General features: G+C 44.0%; 1 protein-coding gene across 3 annotated transcripts in view; it reads left to right on the plus strand.

Moving 5' to 3' along the window:
• The window catches only part of LOC306934672 (zinc finger matrin-type protein 4-like), a 125,118-nt gene that overhangs the window by 74,586 nt on the left and 26,336 nt on the right, over nt 1-24,196 (plus strand). For 2 of the 3 annotated variants that reach the window (XM_079517343.1, XM_079517341.1), the window contains exon 5: nt 16,643-16,864. In XM_079517343.1, the coding sequence (XP_079373469.1) occupies nt 16,643-16,864 (222 nt within the window). The remainder of the gene's footprint in view (nt 1-16,642; nt 16,865-24,196) is intronic. The other variant, XM_079517342.1, reaches the window with a different exon arrangement.

The following is a 24,196-nucleotide window of genomic DNA, read 5'->3' on the forward strand; positions in this document are numbered from 1 at the left end:
GGCTATTAGGAGCACCTTCAGACCCTGAGTCCTCACTCTGTCCAGAGTGGGGCTGATGAGGGATAGCGGGGGAAAGGCGTAGAGAAGGGTTTTGGGCCATTGGTGTGACAGAGCGTCTAGCCCCAACGTTGATGGTCCCCTGATTGCGAAGAAGAGGGGACACTTCGTGTTCTCCTCTGTGGCAAAGAGATCCACCTTGGATTTCCCAAACCTGCTCCAGACCTGGGCCACTGCATGAGGGTGTAGTGACCAGTCTGAGTAGCGGAGAGGTCCTCTGGACAGCAGGTCTGCCCCTGTGTTCAGAAGACCTGGGACGTGACACGCTACTATTGAGAGGACGCGTGTGTTGCACCACAGGATCAGTTTCTGAGCCAGTTGATGAAGACGAGGGGACCTGAGTCCACCTTGTCTGTTGATGTAGCACATGGCCGTGGTGTTGTCTGTCCTGACTAGGACATGGCAACCCAGGATGCGCTGCTCGAAGTGTTTCAGGGCGAGGAAGACTGCCATGAGCTCTAAGTAATTTATGTGAAGGGCACGTAGTGGCCCCAACCATAAACCTCTGGCTGTGAGTCCTTCCATCGTGGCTCCCCAGCCTGTCATGCTGGCGTCTGTAGTGATGACTTTCCTGATCAGAGGCTTTCCCATGGGGACGCCCTCTGAGAGGGTTTTCCTGTCTGACCACCATTGAAGGGCTAGTATGCATTGTGATGTTACTGTTACCTTCTGGTGCCGACGGTGCATTGGTACATGTAGAGAGCCTATCCATCGTTGGAAAGGTCTCATATGTAGCCTTGCTAGGCGGATTAAATAGACCGCAGAGGCCATTAACCCCGCCATCCGGAGGCATGCATGAAAAGGAATCGAGCGTCCCCTTTTGAATGACGCCACGCACTGCAGTGTTGCGTCTATTCTCTCTTGGCTCAGGCGGGCCGTGTAAGAGATTGAGTTCAGTGTTATGCCTATAAAGTCTATTGACTGTGTTGGCATAAGCATGCTCTTCTCGTGGTTTATTATAAACCCAAGCGAGTCGAGGTGGCTGAGCACACGATGTGTGTGCGACAGTGCTTCTCGTGGAGAGTCTGCAAGTAGGATCCAGTCGTCTACGTATGTAGCGAGACGGATCCCTTGCTGTCGGAGCGGAGCGATAGCTGCCGCGGTGCACTTTATGAAGACTCTGGGACTCAGTGACATTCCGAAGGGAAGGACTGTGTACTCGTACACTTTTCCTCTGAAGCCGAAGCGCAGAAATTTTCTGTGCGGCGGGTAAATCGGAATGTGGAAATATGCGTCTTGCAGGTCTATTGAAGTAAACCAGTCCCCTTCGCGAATTAGGCGTAGGAGGACTGGTGGAGTAAGCATTTTGAATCGCAGCTTTTTTAAGTGACGATTCAATGCCCTCAGGTCTAGAATGGGACGGAGTCCGCCCCCCTTTTTCTTTACCAAGAAATAGCGGGAGTAAAAACCGTTCATTGATTGGTCGAGGGCCACCTCTGTGATGGCGCCTTTCTGCATTAATGAATTGATTTCCTCTTGCAGAATGGCGGCCTTTTGCCCGCTCGCTTCTGAGAAAATAATTTTCCTGGAAGTGGGCGGTTTGGAGGCGAACTGTAGCCTGTATCCTGTCTGAATTGTACGGATTATCCACGGGGAAGCCCCGGATATCCGCCATTGTGACAGATGACGTGACAAAGGGTTCCCTGTGCTTGTCAGCGTGGTGCATGGCCTGCCTAGGGGAAGACTTACTTTGTGTGAAATGTCTCCCTCTAGTGAATTTTTTCGGTATTGAGTTTGGAAAAAATTGGCGTGGAGTTTTTAGACTGTGACAGCTAAAGCTGTCACAGTGTGGGTTATCTTTCCCACTGGGCCTATGCCCTTCAGAGTTGGTTTTATTGTTTTTTGTGTTTTTTTGTTTTTTTGTTTTCTTTATTGAACAACGTGGAAAAACATACACATGTGAATTGCACATAACAATTTTCGGGGTCTGTACAACGGTGCTCACAGCACTGTGTACAGGCCCCCTTAAGCGCTTCAGCGCAGGCTCTGAGGTGAGATCTGTGATCCCCACCTCTGGCCTTGAACTCTGAGTGTGGTGGGGAAGATGACCCGGCCCGGGCAGGTCATTTGCGCTTCCCCTGGCCTCGGCCTCTGGGAGCGCTCCTGGCCTTGTAGGGCGGCGGAGAGGTGCGGCGGTCTGCTCTGCCTCGGCCTGCAGGCTGTCGCTGTCTATCTCCGCTCCGGTCCTGGGACCTGGGTTTGTCATCGGTCTTGGCCTTCCAGGGTGCCTTCTTAGCCTTGGGGCGGCCTACCGGGGCGGCCTGGTTGGCCAGCGGTTCGAGCGCCTTCATCGTCTTGGTGGAGGACTCGAGCTGTTGGATGGTCTCTGACATCTTGGCCAGAGCGTCCTTAAACATACTGTCTGGGTGGATATTTCCAGCCACAAACTCTTTCTTTGTCTCCAGGGAGATGGCGCTGGTCTGATCGACCCAACGCCATCTCTCCTGGAGGATGGAACATGCCATTGCCTTGGCGTTGTGGAGAGTGGAGTCCCTCTGGAGGGTGGCCATCTCGTGATTCAGGCGGCGTAACTCGGCCAGGTCTTCTGGCAGTTCCGCTAGCTGGACTTTAATGGACTTCTGTCCCATCTCAATGAGGAGGCTCTTCATGGAACCCTGGAGAAGTGCTCCTGCATTGAGGGCCTTCGCCACGAATGACATGTGTGCATACTGCCACTTGTTCAGTTTTGAGGCTTCCCTCACGCTGCTGGACAGGAGCTGCGGTTCCTTTACGTGGTGATCCACTCTAGGAGCTGCAGGGTTGGCCAGGTAGGCCGCTATAGCCTTGTCCATAGCTGGCATGAAGTCTATGGCGAGGTTTTGTTTATCTGGTATGTCGTTGGGCCCCTTGGCGCTGGCCTTGGGAAAATCCACCTTCAGGAGGGGTTCGTCCCAGGCGTGCATCATGGCCTCCTCGAAGCCCTGTGCCATAGGGAGCTTCTGTCTTCTAGGTGCAGGGGGGGGGGCGGACTCATCAGTCCTGCCTTCCCATGGTAGTACCTTGACAGTTGACTTAGGCCATGTGTGGTTACAACGTGCACTAGCCTTCCTGTATATCTCGTAAATATTGGAGTCATCCATGGGGGGTACAGGAGGCGGGGGGACAGGAGCCCTGGCTTGCTGGTGCTCCTGTATGTCCATGGCATCCAGGTCGTCGAAGGGGCGACGAGTGGTGCTGACGTAGTCCCCGGGGGAGAGGTCATCATGGCCATCTCGCTCGTCCGCGTAGGCCTCGTCCAGGACGTGGTAGTCCTGGAGTTGCTCCTGGAAGGAAGGGAGCTCGTCATCACGAAGCTCCCCTTCCTCCCTGGTAGTCCAATGCTCCCCACCGGGAGACATTGCGCGGTCTGGGGAAGGGTCCAGGCGGTCCACCATATAGCTGGGTGCAACGGCAGGCTGTCTGCGTCTAGCTGTATGTCTGGGCGGGCACTCAATGGTGGCCTGCACGACGTGTTGTCGAGCACGTGGAGCTGGGGAAGAGCGGCGCGGTGCGAAGGTATCCCTTGGCCTCGCGCCATGAGCCTCGTAATCAGTGGCCTCGTGAGCCCTGGTTGCAGAGGCTGAAGTAGCGTACCTGTCTCGGCTAGCGCCGGCAGGTGCTGCTCTTGAAGAAGAGGCTCCGGTTGGGGCTCTGTTGCCCGAGTAGTCGAGCCTCTGTCTCGGGGTAGCTCGTTGTCCCTCTCCGGTGACGCGGGGCCAAAGCCCCTTTGGCGGGACTTGTATGCGAGCTCGTCGCGGGGGAGGAGTGGGGCTCCTCTCTCGGAGTCCGTGGGCGGCAAAGTTGTCATAATACCTTTGGACACGTCCGAGCCTGTTGTTTAGGACGTCGTCGTCCATTTTCTCACAATGGAGGCAAACGGGACCGATTTCCTCCATGGACTCACGGGTGTGGGTGAGGCCGAGACAATACATGCACTCGTCATGCCCGTCTTTGCCCGACATCGTGTTCCCGCATCCCCAGGTGGAGCACGTCTTTTGTTTGGGGCCTTCTTGACAGTCGGCGGGCACCGGCTGTCCTCGATGGCGTCTTTCCCCGGGCTGGGTCTCCCTCGTCAGCGACATGGTTGCTTGTAGAGAGAGGAGTCCGAGTGCTTAACAGCCACAGGTTTATCTTCCTCGTGGCGTGTAATAGTAGACCACAGGCGTATCTGCCTAGTAGCGCTAAGCTAACTATGGATAGCTTTAAGCTAACGAACGCTAGCTTTAGCGAGAGAGAAAAAGAGGCGCGAGCTGTTTTTTCGACAAGCTAGCGTAGCAACAAGTTGCCTAGAACTCACTTGTGTCGAAGTTCGGCTTTTTTTCTCGAGAAGTATCCTTCTGTTTGCTTCGAGAGTGTGCCAGAGATCTCACGGTCCTAAAGAATTAATCTCTCGGCCGAGTTTGCGAGATATATTACCCTGCACACACTGGAATGTTAAAGTTCGTTCTCGCAGCTTAGCAGAAGAAAAGTTGAATGAGGGCTGACGTAGCCACGCAGGTATCTATACGGGATAGGCGTGGCTTCCTACGTCACCCTTAGAGCCCAGGACAGCGAAAATTCTAGAATTTTCTGTCCTGGGAGTACATAAAATAATGTTCTGCAGCTAGGTTTTGAAGGAAACCTACCCATAAACGAAAGGTATTTCGTGAAATTTCTATATAATACAACTTTATTGTTCATAATAACTTTCTAAATGTATGTAATGCTCATACATTTGTGTATTATTTGTACTGGCAGGAGGCCCTTAAATTTGATGCTGGGAAAGGGATATTATTATTATAAGGAAGCTAGTACAAATTATCCTCCAAATCATATGGAATTTAATGTATACATGTAGGAAGGAAAATGCACAGTACATCATAAGAAACATACAGAGGTGTTTTGTCATTAAAACATTAAACACTTCCAATATCCCTGCTGTAATAACGGCAAGCATTGTTCGAGCCCTTTCTGTTTTTATCTCACAGTGACAATCTAAAGCACCTGTATTGTGCTGTGCAGGGATCTGCCACAAATAGGAAATGTCAGGAAGATAAATCAGGGGCAGCAGGAGGCCCTGGGCTATTGATTTCTACATAAGTAACGTTAGCGGAGAGGCAGAGTGCGTCCACTGATCCACTCATCTCATGGGACTGTTGTTTCAACTGGCTGTCAGCGGTTGAGGCAGAAACATTTGGTACCCCCTCACCCTCAAAATACATCCACGCAGAAATTAATTAAACATGATTATTTTGTCCTATAGGCCTATCTATCCTGCTATCCTATTCATTGTCATGTTCGACAGCTGAAATGATTTGCAAACCACAATGTGTTCCAAATCTTTCCCCTTTGGAACAGTGCAGCAGTGTTTCAGTATCCAAAAATACTGAAACACTGTGAGGGGTGCTTTACCAACCCTTATCATCTTACATCATCGCGATATCATAACATAACATCATATGCCGATTTGCTCAGTGACAGACAAAACAAACATTAGGGACAAAACAAACATTAAACTCTGTCCATTGTCAATGGCGTTTTTAATGTTTGTCTAGATAAGACTAACATTAAACCTGTATATAGGAGGGGCTAGCGCCCCTCAACAAACATGCAGTTAAAAGTGGCACCACTACAACGGCTCCACCTTTTATGGCAGTGTGGGCCGGTACTCAAAGTGGGTCATGAGCTAAAAGAATATTGTCATTTTATAATACATTGGTTCCTGACTTCATGGTAATTGTACAGTATAATTTGGGTTCTGGTGTGAAAACAGCTGAGCTTCACTACTTGAGGGTAGAGCACAAGTTATGACTACAGGGAGTTTGAAATTCATTCAGGCACAGATTGTCTTTTTTATTCTTTCCTTTTTATTTTTCCAAAGCATTTAGTGGGTAATGGGACTATGGTTGCTTTTTTAAACTAATATAAAGGTTTTTAAAACTAATATAAAGATGGAAGCTTTTAATTTGACAACACAATGCCAGTCTTTTCTCGCAGGGTGTGTTTTACATAATTTTACATAGTTCACATTGTGTTTAACACACATAGCCTGAATAAACTAATAATGCCCATAATTTCATTTGCCCTTTCAGTCAGGCACTTCATGGATACAGTTGTGCTAATATGCACTTATTCAGTGACCCATATAGCGTTTGCCTGTTCACATGCATTTTTACTTGAATGTGTTTTCAACAGTCCATACTTAACTCGACACAGTATGAATGAATGTTAATTGACCATTATAATTCTTTCTATACAAACATAGGATCCTCTACATGGAAATGTAGTTTACTTTGCTCATCATTCAAGTATGAATAGGGAGTTTCTGGCCTGTTTGCATATGTCTGTAGGAACACAATAACTGCCATGAATGCAATTTCCTGTCAAATCTGTAGCTTTACACAAGGATAATTCTCAATGAGATAATAATAATAATAATAATAATAGCTTGAATTTATATAGCGCCTTTCATGAACCCAAGGACGCTTTACAAAATGTACCAACAACAATCAAAGACTATATGCCATAAGCCTGAGAAAATAAGTGTCTTTTCAAGGCAGCCTTAAAAGAGTCCAGTGTTGGAGCATGGCGAATCTCTATTGGAAGAGAGTTCCACAGGGTGGGGGGTGCCACACTGAACGCTCTGTCCCCGAAGGTTCGCTTGACTGCCTTGGGGACAGAGAGGAGGTCCATGTTTGTGGACCGCAGGTTCCGTGTCACAGGAGGTTTATGGAGGAGGGCTGAGAGGTACTACGATGATACTATACTCTGTAATGTTAGCCATGCTGTGGCAATAGGCCTTCAAACTTTAAACTATCCCTAAATACTGCATTTCAAAACAATCCTTTACTTATCTGCAGTCTGTGTGCATCTTTCAGTGACTAATCTGGTAAACTATTACGCCAATCAGCATCATATTCCTTGAACATGTTACCAGCAGGCCATTCAAACTAATTCTAATTGTCTTCTCTAATCTGTCAATGACAACTATGTATTTTGACTAGCCTAATTATAATCAGAGCAATTGTTCCTCTAGGATATACTAGAACTAGCCAATCACAATAGGCGATGGAATGAGCATACTGCCAGACTAGCTAGATAGCCAGATCATCATCATTTTTCGACCGCGGTCGAGATAATGGATTCCACAATGCTACGCGAGACTTCCCGGTCCTTCATTGCCACCCCCAGTTCCTGCCTACTGAAGCACCGGTCCTTCATTGCCACCCCCAGTTCCTGCCTACTGAAGCATGTGTCCCTAGCGATGACATCAGGGAACGACAGCTTTCTACCTCTGGTCCGCCCTGAGGCAGGACTCCAGAGGAGAAGGGAAGATATAACCTCATTGTCAGCTCTGTAGCAATGGCCGGCAAACTGCGCTCTTCTGGATCGGACCAGTGAAGAAACACGGGGAAGGTTGCCGTATATTAGATTAGTCGATGGGTGGCTCTTCCAAGACAGAATTTGCTCTCTCATTAGAAGGCGGGTGTAAGTGCCATCCAACCGATTCTCTTGTTTCTTTGAAAGTGTCCATGTCGGAGCCATAGAGTAGAATCGGCTCAATGGTCGTCCTAAATATTTTTACTTTTAACATCTTACTAAGCTGGGATGACCAGATCTTATGCATGTCATTGCAGGCTGACCAGGCCATACCCTTCCTAGTTTGAAAGTCCTTTTGGGAAGAAGATATATATGAACCCAAATACTTGTAGTCATCAACCCGTTTCAGAGGAGTGTTGTTAAGTGTTAATGTATAATGTGGTTATTGTTGGATTTGCATATGTTTACGTATTCAGTTTTCGTCTTGTTGAGATAAAGACCAACACAGTTGGAGGCCTGCTCAAGAGACTGAAGGAGAGCCTGAGCGTATTCCAATGATTGACTGATAAGCGCGATGTCATCAGAGAAGTCAGTGTCGGTTAGGTATTTAGCAGGATGACGAGTGCTTCTCCTAGGGTGTAGTTGGTAGCCCTTATCATTGATAGTATCAACTGACATACGAAGAACAATCACAATCACTCACTCCCAATCTTCTGCCGTAGTCTGAAGAACTCCCCATTGCAATTAGAACTTTCTAATTGCAATGGGGAGTTCATTCCATAGTTTGGAAGCCAGAAGGGCGAAGAATCTGTGATGTGTGGAGCGTTGTCCCGGATGTTTTAGCAAAGGTTCTGCAAGCTTCCCTGTGTTAGCTATTTGAACGAGCGGGAGGGGTTATAGGGTTGAATCAGGATAACTTTGGTTGCTTTGTAGAAAAACATCAGTGTATTGTACTCTGTGTGGGCAGTAACTGGGAGCCAATGGAGGGAGTGGAGAAGGGGGGACACATGTGACAAATTTGGCTGGTTGAAGACCAAGCGTGCTGCAGCATTCTGGATCATTTGAAGAGGCTTATGTGCACATGCCGGGACGTCAGTAAGGAGAGAGTTATAGTCAAGTTTTAATGATATGACGTATGGATAAGGAGCTGGTTTGACTCCTGGGTGAGGAAGGGTCTGATCCTTTGAATGTTATAGAGTGTAAACCTACAGGATCAAGTGACCACTGTGATGTGTTCCTTGAATGTGAGCTGACTGTCCAGGACAACATCAAGGTTCTTGGTCGTTGGAAACAAAGTCACCAGGGCATTGTCTATGGAAAGTTAGATCAGAGATGACAGCGTGTACACATTTAGTGTACAGGGACAAAAGGAGGGGGCCAAGTACAGATCCCTGGGGGACCATGGTTAGGAGGGTGAGGGGGGATGAAATCAGCCTTTCCAAGAAAGCTGGAATGGTAGGTCGGGGGCCGCGGTCAGTTAGGTAGGAGGAGAACCACTTTGGTGCCTTCCCAGCAATGCCTAGAGCTAGGGTGAGGAGCAGCTGGTGGTTCACTGTGTCAAACAAATGCTGCTGATACATCTAGAAGAATCAGGACTGCAGAGTGGTAGCATGTAGTGCTACCACTACATGCACTAGTTCCTGTGGAGTGGGCCGGTTTGAATTCTGACTGGTTGGGATCGAGCAGGTTGTTCTGTGAGAGATGGAGATAGCTTTATTGTCATTCAACAATACATGAAATGCTTGGGTATACCTCCCCAGAGAGGTATTCCAGGCACGGCTAGCTGGCAAGAGACATCAAACCAAGTAGATAGGGGGATTATATGACCATGCCTTGGGATCCCCCAGTTAAAGTTGGCTAATGTGACCTGACTAGATAAGCATAGAAGATCAATGGATGTATCTGATGGAGAACAGTGCGGTGCGTACCAAAACACAGAAGACAGTTGACTGCAATCAATGACTCAAGTAGGCTACCCGCTGCTATATTATTATATCACAACATAATGTTATATCATTGACCTAAATTACGTTATATCAACATGGATAGTAAGATTACAAAAGAAAAACAAAGTTAGGCCTATGTCTTTTTCAGAAAGGACTTTGGACAGGTGGAAAACTTTGTGTGACGCATTACTTTACTGGGTTATCTTCCGATAGGCTACTTGAATGTCGACATTCAATTCAAGGTGAATGAAATAATAATCCCATTTAGTGTTCCATGACAAAATAGGCTACAGCTGTTGTTGTTACGCTGCTGCTCGCTCAACACACACTCACACACATCTCCAAACAACCTGTTCATGCTTCTAATACTACTTACTCACATGTTTACTTCTTACTGGTTATAGTACTGTTTCTCTATTTCCATATATAAACGAGTTGGGGGTCAGGGGTGGGGTGGGAGAAGGGGAGCAAGCTAACTGTACCTGTATGTGTATGTCCTGTGTGTTTGTACTATATGTCATGTTGTGTCTTTAGTACTGTGTACTTGCACTGCTGTATTGTTTGTATTTTGTATGTATAGGACCCCCTCGAAAACGAGATGCGACATCTCAAGGGGCCATCCTCTCAATAAAGTTCAAATAAAGTTCACACGTGAATGGTAAAAATGCCAAGGATTAGACAGTGATTTAACTGTTATGCTATGCAACACCAAAGTAGCAAGGACTCGAACCTGTGTATAAACCACAGTCAGTGACATCACCGATGAATCCTTGGTATCTTCATGCTACCGAGTCAGGAAAATCCTGGTGACGCAAGGTTATAGATGGTTTGGTAAGACAAGACACATTTTAAATGATGGATGTATCATTCACACTACATAGCCTATATCATCAAGGCAGGGACCTAGATGATTCTCTCTTCTGGCTCCCAAGCTGTTGAATGATTCCCTCCCCTCTGTCATCTTGCTCTGCAGTCTGAAAACTCACTTCTTCATCTTCTAATCACCTTACCCCTAGCACTCCAGCCACTACTTAATTGTAGTTGACTAACAACAGGGTTGGAAGGCAGCTATACTATATAGACAGGAAACGTATCACTCCAGTCCACATACAGTACATTATATACTATACATACAACAGTCCATATACTCTATGTATGACAGCTGAAAAAGTATGCAGCTGTTATAGAAATATGGATACAATATATGTAAATGGCTATAACAGATTGCACAGACTTTGGGCAGTCAGCGTAATCAGTGGCAGTGAAAACAGAATGGGGGAAAACAATAATTGATGAACATCAATTAATTACCAGCTGGGTTATTATATCTGCAGAATTGTGCTATGAAATGTAAATGTTTGTGTATATCTGTATTTGGGTGTGTGTGGAAACAACAACAGGATCTGTCCAGGTGACTGCTGTACGACGTGTTGCATGCTGAAAGTAGCTGATCTGCAACATCACGTTGTGAAATATACACACACACACACACACACACACACACACACACACACACACACACACACACACACACACACACACACACACACACACACACACACACACACACACACACACACACACACACACACACACACACACACACACTTGGTGAAATAACATTGGCGCGCGACCAAAACTAGTGGGTTGTTGTTGCAACTTGCTGGCTGCAATACTATCCCATTGGCTGAGAGGTCGGCTAGAGGCAAAACGTGTCTGGTTGCCTAGAGACGAGGCAGCCAATCAGAAAGATAGGTGACTACTTCAGCCAAAGAAATGATAAGTTGCCACTACCGACCTGATAGAAAGTAGACCAGCCTGGAGATTAAGGTGTTAAAATTGTATGCCTGTATTTTTTGATAGCCACATATTACTTTCCTTATGGTTAACACAAAACAAATCCTCCACTCCCATCCATCCAGCAGCATTTAGCCTACCAGGCCAACAAAGCAGGTAACAAGCTGTGTTTCATTAACTGAACGCACAGCTGCTGTTATGAAATCTGGCATGCCTGCTGTCTCCTTGACTTGATGATGATAAAGCAGGGCTTGTACTGAGGCTAAAAAAAAAGAACAAAAAATAAAATCCTCACACATAAATGCCAAAGAAATTGTAATGCCTCAAAACGAATCCCCTCTAGTGACGTGAGTCTCAGTGACTTCATGTACGTAACTACAGTACGTTCTTTAAGTCTGCTACAATTCCTCATCGAAAAGTTTACAACAAAATTACATTCTCTCTCTCTGCCCTACAAAAGAGAGAAAAATTATCACTTTATGCATCGTCCTCCAAAAGTTGGTATTAAAGTCAGGAGTGCACATTAAAACTTTAATGGTATGGTTATCTGCCGAGACAAAGGCAATGGGAGAGATTTCGCCCCTGTGCGTCTTATCTGTGAGTCTGTCTGGGGCTAATCTCGCAAACCGCTGTAATAATCAGTGCCAGTAGACCAAGGGAGTAACTCCACACTCCACATTTTTCATATATTGTCTATATTTGTTCAAAACACAAAACACTTTATATTGATACTGGAAGTCAATGAAGGTCCGGCGGCTCCGCCTGAAACCTGAGCCAGGTCAATTATGGAGTCATACTGTACGTCATACAGTAGATACTGTAGGTGACTGACATCATAGACTGTCAACCCAGCCTGGTGGAGACAGATATGTACAGTATGCGCTCCACTGAGCTAAATTATTGTTTTCACGGTATTTCATATTTTAAACTGTGCCGTTTCTTTGTGTGGAAGCTGTGTGCACTGCATTAGAGACTGAGAACGACACAGTACTTGTGAACAGTATGCCTTTTTTGATTTACACATGTGCATTGCTATATTAATATTCCTTTGTCAGCCAGATGCAAAATGTTAAAAGTCTTCTGAGCTGAGTTTTGAACTGTGCCTGCTGGGTAATCATCTATGCGACTGGAATATGAGATAAGACTCTGAGTAGTAGTGTACTTGTCCTGCAATTATGACAATGATGAATCGGGAGCTGGGTACCTCTCATAAGCATATACTCTTTTTTTTAAACAGCTTGTGATATTACACTTGAATTGCGTGTGTGTGTGTGTGTGTGTGTGTGTGTGTGTGTGTGTGTGTGTGTGTGTGTGTGTGTGTGTGTGTGTGTGTGTGTGTGTGTGTGTGTGTGTGTGTGTGTGTGTGTGTGAGAGTGAGAGAGTGCGTGCGTGCGTGCGTGCGTGCGTGCGTGCGTGCGTGCGTGCGTGCGTGCGTGCGTGCGGAATCTATTGTGTGTTGCCGTAGCATTACTCTCAAGAAAGCTTTAAAGCTAACACAAAGCATAGCCTTAACAACACTTCTGAGCTTTTTACTTTTGCTAAGATGGAAAACATAGTACAGTATGTATACTCTACGAGCAAAACTCATTATGTAACCAACCATGCACCATTGTTGTACAATAATAACATTCATACCATACCTTCATGGGGATTGGGTCGGAAATAGTAGACCTAGACAGACTCACACAATTTGCAAATGCCTCTGCCTAACAGTCTATACATCGGAAGCACTAAAAATGGATATAAAATAAAGTGTCTGAGCCACCCACCCCAACGCACGCACGCACGCACACACGCACGCACACACACGCACACTTCACAGTCATGTAAATAACTTTACAGTTAATTCAAAGTCACAAAAAGCTTTATTCTACTGTCACTCTGTCAAAATAGCTATAATACACGCTAAAAATGTTCTGAGTTTGCATATGTGCTATTTTTGGTGTCGTTGACAGTCGTTGACAGATCATAAATGATTACAAATAAGAAAAGATGTGAAATCTTTCTTCTTGCAGCAGATGATAAATAGAAAAAGTTTACTTGACGGTACTGTTACGGTATCTCTTTGCTGCTATAGTTTTACATTAATTATTCATTGAACATACATATTTGATACAATTGCAAGCAATAGGCCAGATAAAATAACAAAGCTGCTGGCTACATTACTACAGTAGCTTGCAATTGCTAACAAACATTAGGGTTAAAATTAGTTATGACGATTTATTTCAGTGATTTCTGTTACATTTGGGGTAATGACACAGATCTAATGCATTCTTTCTTAATTATACAGCAGGGAACAGGGTAAAGAAAAATACTAATTCTGCTCCAGTCTCGCATAGCCAGACAACCAGGGGTCATCACCATGCCGGGTTGGGATCGACATTTTCATCAAACTGCACTGTTATTAGTGTATCACAGTACAATACAATTGACATCAGAGGATAATATTTATCATTTATAAATAATTTGTCTGATCCTAATCCTAAATGTACTCCTAGTGTGCCATAGTGCCCATGCCAATGTCATATCACATTTTTTCTTTACAATGATAGTATTTCAAAATGGTATAAAGTACTTGAGTAAAAGTGTTATGTGGGCTACTAAATTAACTACAGTTCAATTACAGTATTCACTGAACTCGGGAAGAAGCTGTTCCACATCTTGCTTGTTCTGGCCTTAATGCTGAGTGCCTCTTCCCCAAGGGTAGGAGGGCAAACAGGCCATGGGAAGGGTGATGGAGGTGTGGCCACATTCTGACCTCTTTGAGCTGCTCTTATCACCTGACAGAGGGGAGTTAACAGCTACGCACGGGGAGGCAGTATAGAGACCAGGATTACTACATGTTTTTTTGTGGACATGGGGAGAACATGCAAACTCCACAAAGAAAGGCCATGCTCTGCTCTGTGTCACCCTTGGTCTGCGCCCCTCAAAAGGTATTGGGAAGTGCCGTCTGCTGCTCGTTGATTTTATTGTAAAGTTGACTCATAGCTTCCTTCACATTAGCTTCTGGTGGTAGTATAGATAGTCTGCTCACACATCTTTTGCCTACGCAGTTTGCCTGCCTGCCAGGTCGGAGTCGGACCTGAAACATGCCAGGAACAATTATGCCCATCATGCTTGGAGAGCCATCTGAACCCTATGTATACATAGGATACTTGGTTTCCCTTATTTATCGAGGTGTGTCCTTTATTTTTGGCGATGTGGTGTGTAGTGTACCGCATGACACTTTCTTTTAGCTATTTGTTAAACAAAAGTAAACAAAATCCCAGCTTGTGACTTAAAATCAAGCCAGTTGCAGTGACCTAACATCATTAAATCAAGCCAGTTGCAGTGACCTAACATCATTAAAGTTGTGGCTGGTAGCCATTAGTCTCTTCTTTTACACACTGGAAGGTTGAACTTTACACTGACACAAAATGTCTAATGATAATAATTTGCTTTTGTGAAACAGATCTGGGTAAGCTCAGGGTTTCGTGTGAGCACTGTAAATGTCACAGCGGCAATTAAAAATGTCAGCAAGGTGGCCTTTCTGAATTATTTAGTGCATGGTTGGCAGAAAAAATAAATCAGAAAAGAGTGAATACGGTTAGCACAATTCAGGCATGGCTAGAATAATACCAAAACATTTTCAAGGGGCATTCTTTGTGGATGCAGCTAAAAACACAAGTAGGGTTAGTGTAGCTTAATTATTAATTATTACAATTAGAAATACAATAGGCTGCCCTCAGTGTACTACTAAATACTTAATGTGAAAACCATTTAAAGACATTTAAAACGGCACAATGTTAGATATCAAATACCTGATGGAAAATTCCCTTTCATACTACAGTAGTTCTGCAGTGTTGACTGTTGTTCCAGAGGTTAGTAGAAGCAGTTCAAGTAGCATCTTGGTTTGCGATTTCAAAGCAGACATTATTTTGCAGATAAAAGACATGACAGAATGAAAATGGTTTCGACATCTTTCTTGATTAAATAAAGGTAAGAACACAGATGTATGTGCATGAATGAACCAATAAAATATTTTTTTAAATAAACTTCATATAATATCATATCATATCATATAACCATCTACTGTACATGCCATTTATTAATGCTGGAGATAGAGAACAACAGTTGTTCAGCAAGCATGCAGTAAAAAGTGGAACTTTGACAACAGATACTGTAAGTTACAAACCCTACTGTTCCAATGTCAATTTCTGAATGACTTAATGAGCTGCAGATATGCTTTGCTAGAAGATTAAAATGCTGACGGTTCACTTCGCCTACACTGCAACTCCCCAACATCATGTGTTCAGCCAGGACAGCCAGCGAGCGGACAAACTGGTTACAAAATTGTGCACGTAACAGTTCTGATATGTAGCGTTGTCACCTGTCATAACAGGACTAGGGGCGCAAACCAACTACCGGTAACTAATGAATATACTGTAACTAATGAGGAGAGGAATGTCTCCATTTCATCAATGTACACCACGGCGCACGCACACGCACGCACACGCACACGCGCACACACACACACACACACACACACACACACACACACACACACACACACACACACACTCACTATACTGTGTGACTGTTTAGATCTCACTATACTGTTTGACTGAAGTGTGTGGAGCAAAGTGAACTAGAGAAGTGTCTGTGTTGTCAGTCCAATATGCAATTTGAACATCCAATTTCCTGTATACAATTTGTATGTACAAAGCTTCTGACAATCATATACCGGAGCTATATTCCAGGAACGGGCGTAAAGCAGCTTGCAGATCTCAACCAGTAAAAACAGTGTGGAGTGGGAACAAACACGGCTGCAAATACCCGCTCATATAGAGACAGATCGAGCTAACTAATATTTGAGGATTGGAAGTAATCGCAGCACAACGCGTTGTCCCTCATGGCATGTCAGGACATTCTGATAGAAACATGCCTTTTTATCACTTGCTCGCTTCGCTCTACTGTACATCAACTCGGCAAGATGAGGTGTGGGTTGAGCGCCTGATTATCTATTAGTGATTAACTTGATGGCTCCATTTTTTGTTGGGGTGTGTGATTCAGTCATATGCTTTTTTGGGGGGATAATGGCAGTATACAGATACACACATGAAGTCATCAGCCGCGAGACAAGTATGCTCAATGCTCACCATTCCATTTTGACGCCTAGACTTTAGGTTTTCTTCCCAGGTCATGAAATGGAGACAATGGCTTGTAATTCAGAAGGGGCTGTACAGACGAGCCTCCATAATATAAACATGACCAGATTTATATTATAATGCCTGCACCAATCACTCCCACTTTTCACACAGGCATTGACCATAATAATATGGAGGTCTTAACAAAGCCCATTTTCCAATTTAACAAATTAATAATGAATTTATTAGCGAATTAAAAATGCGAAAACGCACCCAAGGGTGCAGTACCCCAGGCAAGTATTTCACAACGGGTAAGGGATAATATAATATAATATAATATAATATAATATAATATAATATAATATAATATAATATAATATAATATAATATAATATAATATAATATTGTTAACTCTTTTATAACTCTGTTATCTTTCAGAGGTGTCGCCCAGTCCTGTGAAAATCTCCCCGGAAACCACACCCATGATCTCTCTGCGACAGCGCCGCGACTCGGACCGCTACTGCCAGCTATGCAATGCCTGGTTTAACAATCCCGGCATGGCTCAGCAACACTATGACGGCAAGAAGCACAAGAAGAACGCTGCTAGAGCTGACCTTCTAGAGCAGCTGGGCAAAACCCTGGACATGGGTGAGATAAAAGGTAATCACTGAACAAATGCTTGACCATTATTTTGTCCTCCATGGTCTCTTTCTCAACATTATAACTGTATAGTTATAACTATACAAATAAAGGAGGGTGTAGAATTGTCCGCTCTTCTTTTTATCAAATACATAAAGAATCTAATCACAGTGTGGTCTTGTTGTCCAATCTTTAGCTATCGAATTATCAATATTGATACTAGTGGCGAGCAAAATGACACTATGGGAGCCAACCCAGGTCAAAGTCAGGAAAGTCTCCACCTACGTAGATGCACTGCGGCACGACAGTTGAGTTTAGTTAACAACACTGTAGAGCTCAAGACCCTGATGCTACTCATTATATCTGCAGTTTGTGAACAAAGCAGCTCTGGCTGATTCAACTTGAACTTTTAAACTGTGTGCTAGCTAGACAGTGTTGCTAAATTTTTAGGGCTTAGCCTGTTTACATCCATTATGTGAGTCACAGAGCAGAAATTATGCAGATTATTCACCAAACCACAATGTAGTTAGACACACCTACTGTATGTTACATGAGTGGTGTTAAATAACAGATATGTGTTGAACAGGTCTTTTACCTTTTAGACCTGGAAGTTGGAACACCATACGTTGTTATACCTATAGCCTTTAAATGCAGAGTTCATAGACATCTCCTGACCACCCCTCACATTTGACTGTTGAGTTGCAGGGAACCGTATGATTGGCCTATGGTTGGCAAATTATTATTTTGAATCCAGAGCTGATGGCAAATGTTGCGCAGCAGCTAATGCTATGAAATGATTTGCTCCAGTGTTTTATGTCCATGTGCAGGTGTGGGTACAGTATTATCTGATGGCTGCTAATTTGAGCCTGTGCACTGCTGAATGCCAACCAAACTGTACTTGTCAGCTTGACTGCCAGCTGAATGCCTAAGAGGCTGAGCATCTCTGAGTGGCCAGTCTCTGTGAGCATGTCACAGGCTGTTAATTTTAGAGAGGAGGGTGGTGTGCTCAATTATTGTTTCCTAGTCACAATAATGTCAATAACGATTACAGAAAATGATTCCAGTAGGCAGATGTTCTTGGTATAACAGCAGCAGCAGAAGGAAGCCCTGAGGTGCTCTAAAGGGCAACAGTGCGTGAGGAAGGCGGAATGGATTAGATAACTCCTTACAGCTGATTGGACGCCGGACACTAATGTCAAGCCTGATTGTCTCTTTATTGGTTCTTCACGAGAGCTCAGGCAGGTTGGAGACAATTTTGGTAGTTTCAGCCTACCCTGTTGGTTACTTTGATTTGTGTGCATGAGGATTGTCTATGATTTCAGCATACAATTATTGATGCTTCCATCCTGATCACATTGTACCATGAGTGAAAGGTATATCGGTTAAAAACAGTTAAATACGCATATAGCAACCTTAATTCTTACGAGTTGTGTCCTGGGCTAATCTAAACCTGGTGGTGTTATTGCCATAAGCTGTACCTTTTGTCGCACGCACGCACGCGCACACACACACACACACACACACACACACACACACACACACACACACACACACACACACACACACACACACACACACACACACACACACACACACACACACACACACACACACACACACACACACACACACACACACACACACACACGTAACATAATTCCTTTCATTTAGTATTAGTAGTGATGTATTAGTAATTCATGACTTCACTTGTCAACACTGGAGTGTTGACTTCAGTGTTGTTTGAGCGAGGTAAACATACAGTAATAGTGTGCACTGTACAGTATGTCAAAATGCAGGTGCATTCAAATACCTCTCAAAGGTATCCACACCTCCGTAGCACACAATGTATTTTAGGCAGTTTAGTTGGCACAGAGCGACTGATAGGCCGACATCAATGCGGAGATGGAAATGTCAGCGTGCTAGCTGCATCATTCAGAATTGATGTACTAATGAGTGCATGTCTCTGGCAATGATCAATGCATAATTAAGTAGCAAATCATCCTAAAAGGGAAAAACTAGCATTTGCTATCATGTGAAAAAAGGGAATGGAGCTATAGCAGGCACACAACCAGGCTGATAGTTGGGCAGGGCAGGAAGAGGATTGCTTACTGTAGTTCACAGGGACACAAGTAATCTGGCAGGCCCATTCTTCATCACAAAAGATGCTACCTGAGACAGTAACACCTACCCGATTCCATATCTCCCTCTGCCTAATTCCGTCTTCTTTTTTCAGAGGACATTCGTGTGCTAGATACAAATTGTACTCTGTGGAGTGTATACCACAACCAATGCTATGTATTTTCAGAATATTTAATTTCCACTATTTGATCACAGAGGTAAGAAATTAGCTACCATATAATCTGGTCCACAGTGGCCGGCAACGGTGGTCCTCAGAGCGGATACAGGCGGCTTTCGCTGGCCGGCGGTAAGTGGTGGTATCGCCAGACGGGTGTATGGCTCGAGTCTGGGAGGCGCAAAAAAAGCCTACCGGAGAGGTAGGACATTTGTTCTTGTTCTCCTGTGTAACACAGTGACAGGCTGACAGCAGTGCTTAAACTCCGTCTTTACGTCAGAGGAAACAGCCTTAATTTAGCCTATAGCATAGTGGAAACAGACAGGAAACAGGGAGAGAGAGACTGGGAATTACATGCAGTAAAGGTCATCAGGACTCGAACCCGCGACACGCTGTCAGGCATGCGCCTATGTGGTATGCGCCTGGACCGCAAGGCCATCATGATATTTTTAGATGAACTGGCGACTCTCCATTTATGCTGCCATTTTTCTCTATGCCGTACCGTGAAGTCCCGTGTGAACACAAATATGCGGACACAGCTGAGCTCCCATTTGGTGCATCCGACAGTTTCTCGACAGTTCTAATGCAGATAGCCTTAATGCACCTTGACATTCGATTCAGAAGCTAAGGTGTTAAGTGTTCTGGACTACTATACACTTTTTTCCTTGGTCACGCTCCCCGTTTCCACTCTAGGGTGCCCGTAGGTGCTGCTGGCAGCCTCAGTGTCCTCTTTAAATGCGTTATCTATTCACTGGTGTGTCAATAGCGTGTCTGGTGACCAATGAGAGATGGTCAGGGGCCCCCCTGAGCTAGGGGGGCCCCTGAGCTTGAGCGTCCGCGTAACCGCGAAGAGGCTCAAGCTCAGGGGCTCCCCAAAAAAGGGGTAACAGTGAATAACAGTGACACACATGGTCCTTGTCACTGTTATTAACAATGGGCTTATTCATTTGTGTCAATAAAATAACCCCAAAAGTCCTAAACCATCATGATATGGTACATTACTGCACGTGTTTAAACCCTCAGTTTGCATTTATTTGGCTTAGTTTTTGACTGTTTATTATTCTTATGCAATCCCTTGCTGTAAATTCTGAATATCGCAGGCCTATATGTCATAATTGTTATGCGTACACGTGTGCAGACAGTATGCGCCACGTTGGGAAGGGGGAAAAAAAGCTCCGGGGGGTGGGGGTCACCTTTTGCATAACGGTGGCCCAGGGGCCCATCATTTCTAGATCCGCCTATGACCGTACATCAGCATGTGATTGCTCTTGACTGCGTGCACCAAGTGTACCGTATAGTGCTCCTTTTGGGTTGGGACACCTCGATGTAACTTGTTCAACTTCTCACACTGATTCCTAATGGTAAACAGTAGGATACATCTCAAATTTAGAAGTCTGTCATTAAATCTGTAGATTAATCAGGGATGCGCTTTTTGCTTTTCAGCTTCCTTTTGTGCTGTTAATAAGCAAAGTCAAATATATATTGATTCTCTGTCCTCGTGGAATCGATTTAGATATACATTGAAAGGGAAGTTGAGTGCCATCTCAATCCATTCCCTTCTCTTGCCTGACACCACTGTCCTGCACACTTCTAAACGGAAATATGCAGCCTGCCTCCCATGATTGCCAGGTGATGAAATATTCAAAGGCTCTGACCTATGGAGGAGGAGGTGATACTGTTTGCCAGGAGCCTGTACTCTATTGTGTACACAACATACTGCAGCCACATTAAGTTGTTGTCAAGTTGATGGAGAGAGTGCATTTGTATTGCACATCTCATTGATCTCAACAAGGCAATTCAAAGTGTTTTACATAAAACATTAAGGCAACAGAAAAATATAATAATAAGTTACAGTACCGAAGAAATGATAACAAATTTAAAAGGCAGTGGCCAACAGAAAGGTCTGTGCAAGTTGTAGCAGTCCTGCCGTTTTCTGGGAGATTGTTTACAATTTAGGCATTTAGCAGACGCTCTTAATCCAGAGCGATTTACATTAAGCAAGAACACCACAAGGTAATACATCATTGTTCAACATATGTGGTGCATAACACTGAACACGCAAAATAGTAAAAAAGGAATAGACAAAGAATGCAGGAGGAAGAGAATGGAGAACAAAGAGACATCAGGGAAACACAGAAAAGAGAAAATTGTAGAAACAAGAGAGATCAGCAGAGAGACAACCCACATGCAGCAAACCACTTAAACCCCTTTAGATTTATAGTAAACTGAACCAGGGTTGGCTTTGTACTCGGGACTGCTGTTTATTATTATTATTATTTTTTTTATTATAGGCTACTTCATTTTACTTTGTGGAAATAGCCGATCTACAAGCTACGTACAAAACGTACACAAATAACAAATCTACAAGCTCAAAACATATTGCGATGCTATACATTGTGAGCTTGTAGATAACCTATTTTCACTTTTATTCAAAATCGTTCATTAATCATTATCGAGGCAAAAGTCTGAAAAAACCCGTCATATTGATTTAAAGCCAGCCCTATTTCCCTACTGATCACAGAATACCTGATGCTCTGTATCTTGGTGTTTTTTGTGATGGAGGTCCTTAAATGTTTCATAACCGCCTGTATACCTGTATATATAGTTCTTCTGATAGTAAGAATAGCCGGCTCTAAGTACTGTAGGCTTATGTAAAATGAATGGGCAATGTGTTTACATTGTTTGGACTTGCTGTAAGAATGGACTGTAACCTCACACAAAGGATCCTATTTTATTATGGGAGAGCATGCCTTTTACTGCATATAGTAGTGTACTATAATTGTAGTTCACGTTATGGTCAACCAACAAAAGTTGCCCGGGAGTCCGGGACTCTGGGAGACCTGTAACCTTAACCAGTGTCAATTTTCAAATTCAATCCATTCAAGGCCAAGTCATTAGTGCTAGATTCTATTCATTCTTTAACCCTATACCCGCCAATTGATATATCAGTGTACTAGTTGAAAATGAATGTTTCGCAGTTAACAGTTGTATTTTGCCTATTTAAAACATGGTAGTCCCAAGTGTTTGACTGGTACAACTGGTGTGACTGGTGTGTGTGTGCGCGTGCGCGTGTGTGTGTGTGTGCGTGTGTGTGCATGTGCATGCGTGCTGACCGTTCAGTCCTACAAGACTGTACATTAAAAGGTCAGCGGCAGGAGGGGTCAGAGTTTAATTTGGGTGAACTTTGAGGGCAGCAGCAGACAGTGCCAGGGTGCAGTTAGAGGTTTTGTATCTTGCTCAATGGCACATTGGCCCAGTTGATGAACTGGCATCTCTGCAGCCAGCTACCAGTCCACTCTCTACAATATGGTCTATGCTGGACTTGAACCAGCATCTCGCCGCTTCTAGTCCCTACAAACTGAGCTAGCTGTCACTCCCAAACGTTGCCAAGAATTGCTACAGTCTCTTCAAGAAAACAATATTATTCTGGTACATGAAGATAAGCTGCAGGCATATTTCAAAATTGTTAACTCCACTTTTGTTTACTTCCGTTTTCCCTTGAACATTTTCATTTCATGAATACTGTATACGGTTCTATACACATCAAATTCAAGCAAATTTAAAGTAATTTCTTTTCCAGCACCTTGGTGGATATTGTTATATCACACATAAGAACATTCACTACACTGTTAACTTGGCGCAGATCAGTATCACACTTTTATAGTGGTTGATAGATCGAGTCGTGATGCTACTTACAGTACATTAGCACTGGGTTGCTAGGTGATGTTGTCAACAGCAATGGAGTGCGCCACCTTGAATTTCACGCACACTCGTGTCCACTCCGTTTTTTGGGTCGCCTTTATCTCCAATTACTTCTGGATATGGTCCGACACCACATACAGTGTATGTAACAAAAGTAACATCCGGTCGTGGGTTTTGGCTCTTCAAAATAAGGGTAAAACGGGGGGAAATCCTGGCATGAATTGCAGCGAATTAATTAATCCTGGTGGCCAAACGGTTAAAAATAAAATATTAAATACTTAATAGAAATCATTCCTGTCCTTAAAAATATTATTTTAATATTTATATTTTTTGCTACATTCCATCGACTGTGGAATGATTACATGCCACGTCCCATCCCATGTTGCAAATATAACCAGTTAAACGGATCATTCAATCATTAAAAACACATACATTAGGCATCACCATTACGTGACATGAACTGGCTGGTTTGTCTCACATCACTCTCGTCAATGACATTTTTTATTCCACATAGTGTGGTCACATAAGGGCAAATCATCAGATGTGGTTCTTAGTGATCATGGCCCTCCACACTGACAGCCTTGGCTATGGTCAAAATATCAGTCAGCCCAACACATTATGTATTTCCAGGTGCAATGCATCAGTTAATTGAAGTGACATTAAGTGTCATTTGTGTCGTTTTTCTTTTTCTCTCTCTCTCTCCATCTCTCCACCACTTGTATATTCTTGTTGCTATTTCCTGGGGACCCTTGCAATTTATCTAGCTACTGTGCCAACTTCACCAGTCACCCTGACCTTAAAATAATTTAGATCTATTACTGTCTTAATAGCTGGCTCAGATGCAAATTACAGAGCTGATCAAGCTCTTCTTCAAGAGGCCACGAGGAGGGGATGGCTTTCTGTTCAAAGTACACTGAGTCATCTGGTAAATGGCACAAATTCAAGACATTGGATTTGATGACAGAATAAGGAAAGACCACACATTTCAAGGCTCTCTTTGACATACGCTGTGATCTGGTGAATTATGCTATTTTAAGAATGGCGACCTAAACTTTCCTTTCAAAAGGCATTAATTGTATATGATATTACATTGTTTCATACATGTGTCCAGAGACAGCCTATCCAGTACTATCTGTGGTTAGATACCAGCTGTTCCTGTTTTATAACTTCGAAGGGGAAATATGTTTTATTTTGTGAAAACCATTCACCAACTTGCGGCCCTGAGCCATCATACAATTGCTCCTGTGGGGTCCCAACGCTAGCATAATATTATGCTCTTTCAGCCTAGGCACTACATTACAGTGAGGGAAGCTTAGAGGGGGATAACTAAAAAATTAACCATCTGAAAAGGGCAGATG

This window comes from Electrona antarctica (assembly GCF_951216825.1).
Source record: "Electrona antarctica genome assembly, chromosome: 12".
Taxonomy (NCBI): Eukaryota; Metazoa; Chordata; class Actinopteri; order Myctophiformes; family Myctophidae; genus Electrona; species Electrona antarctica.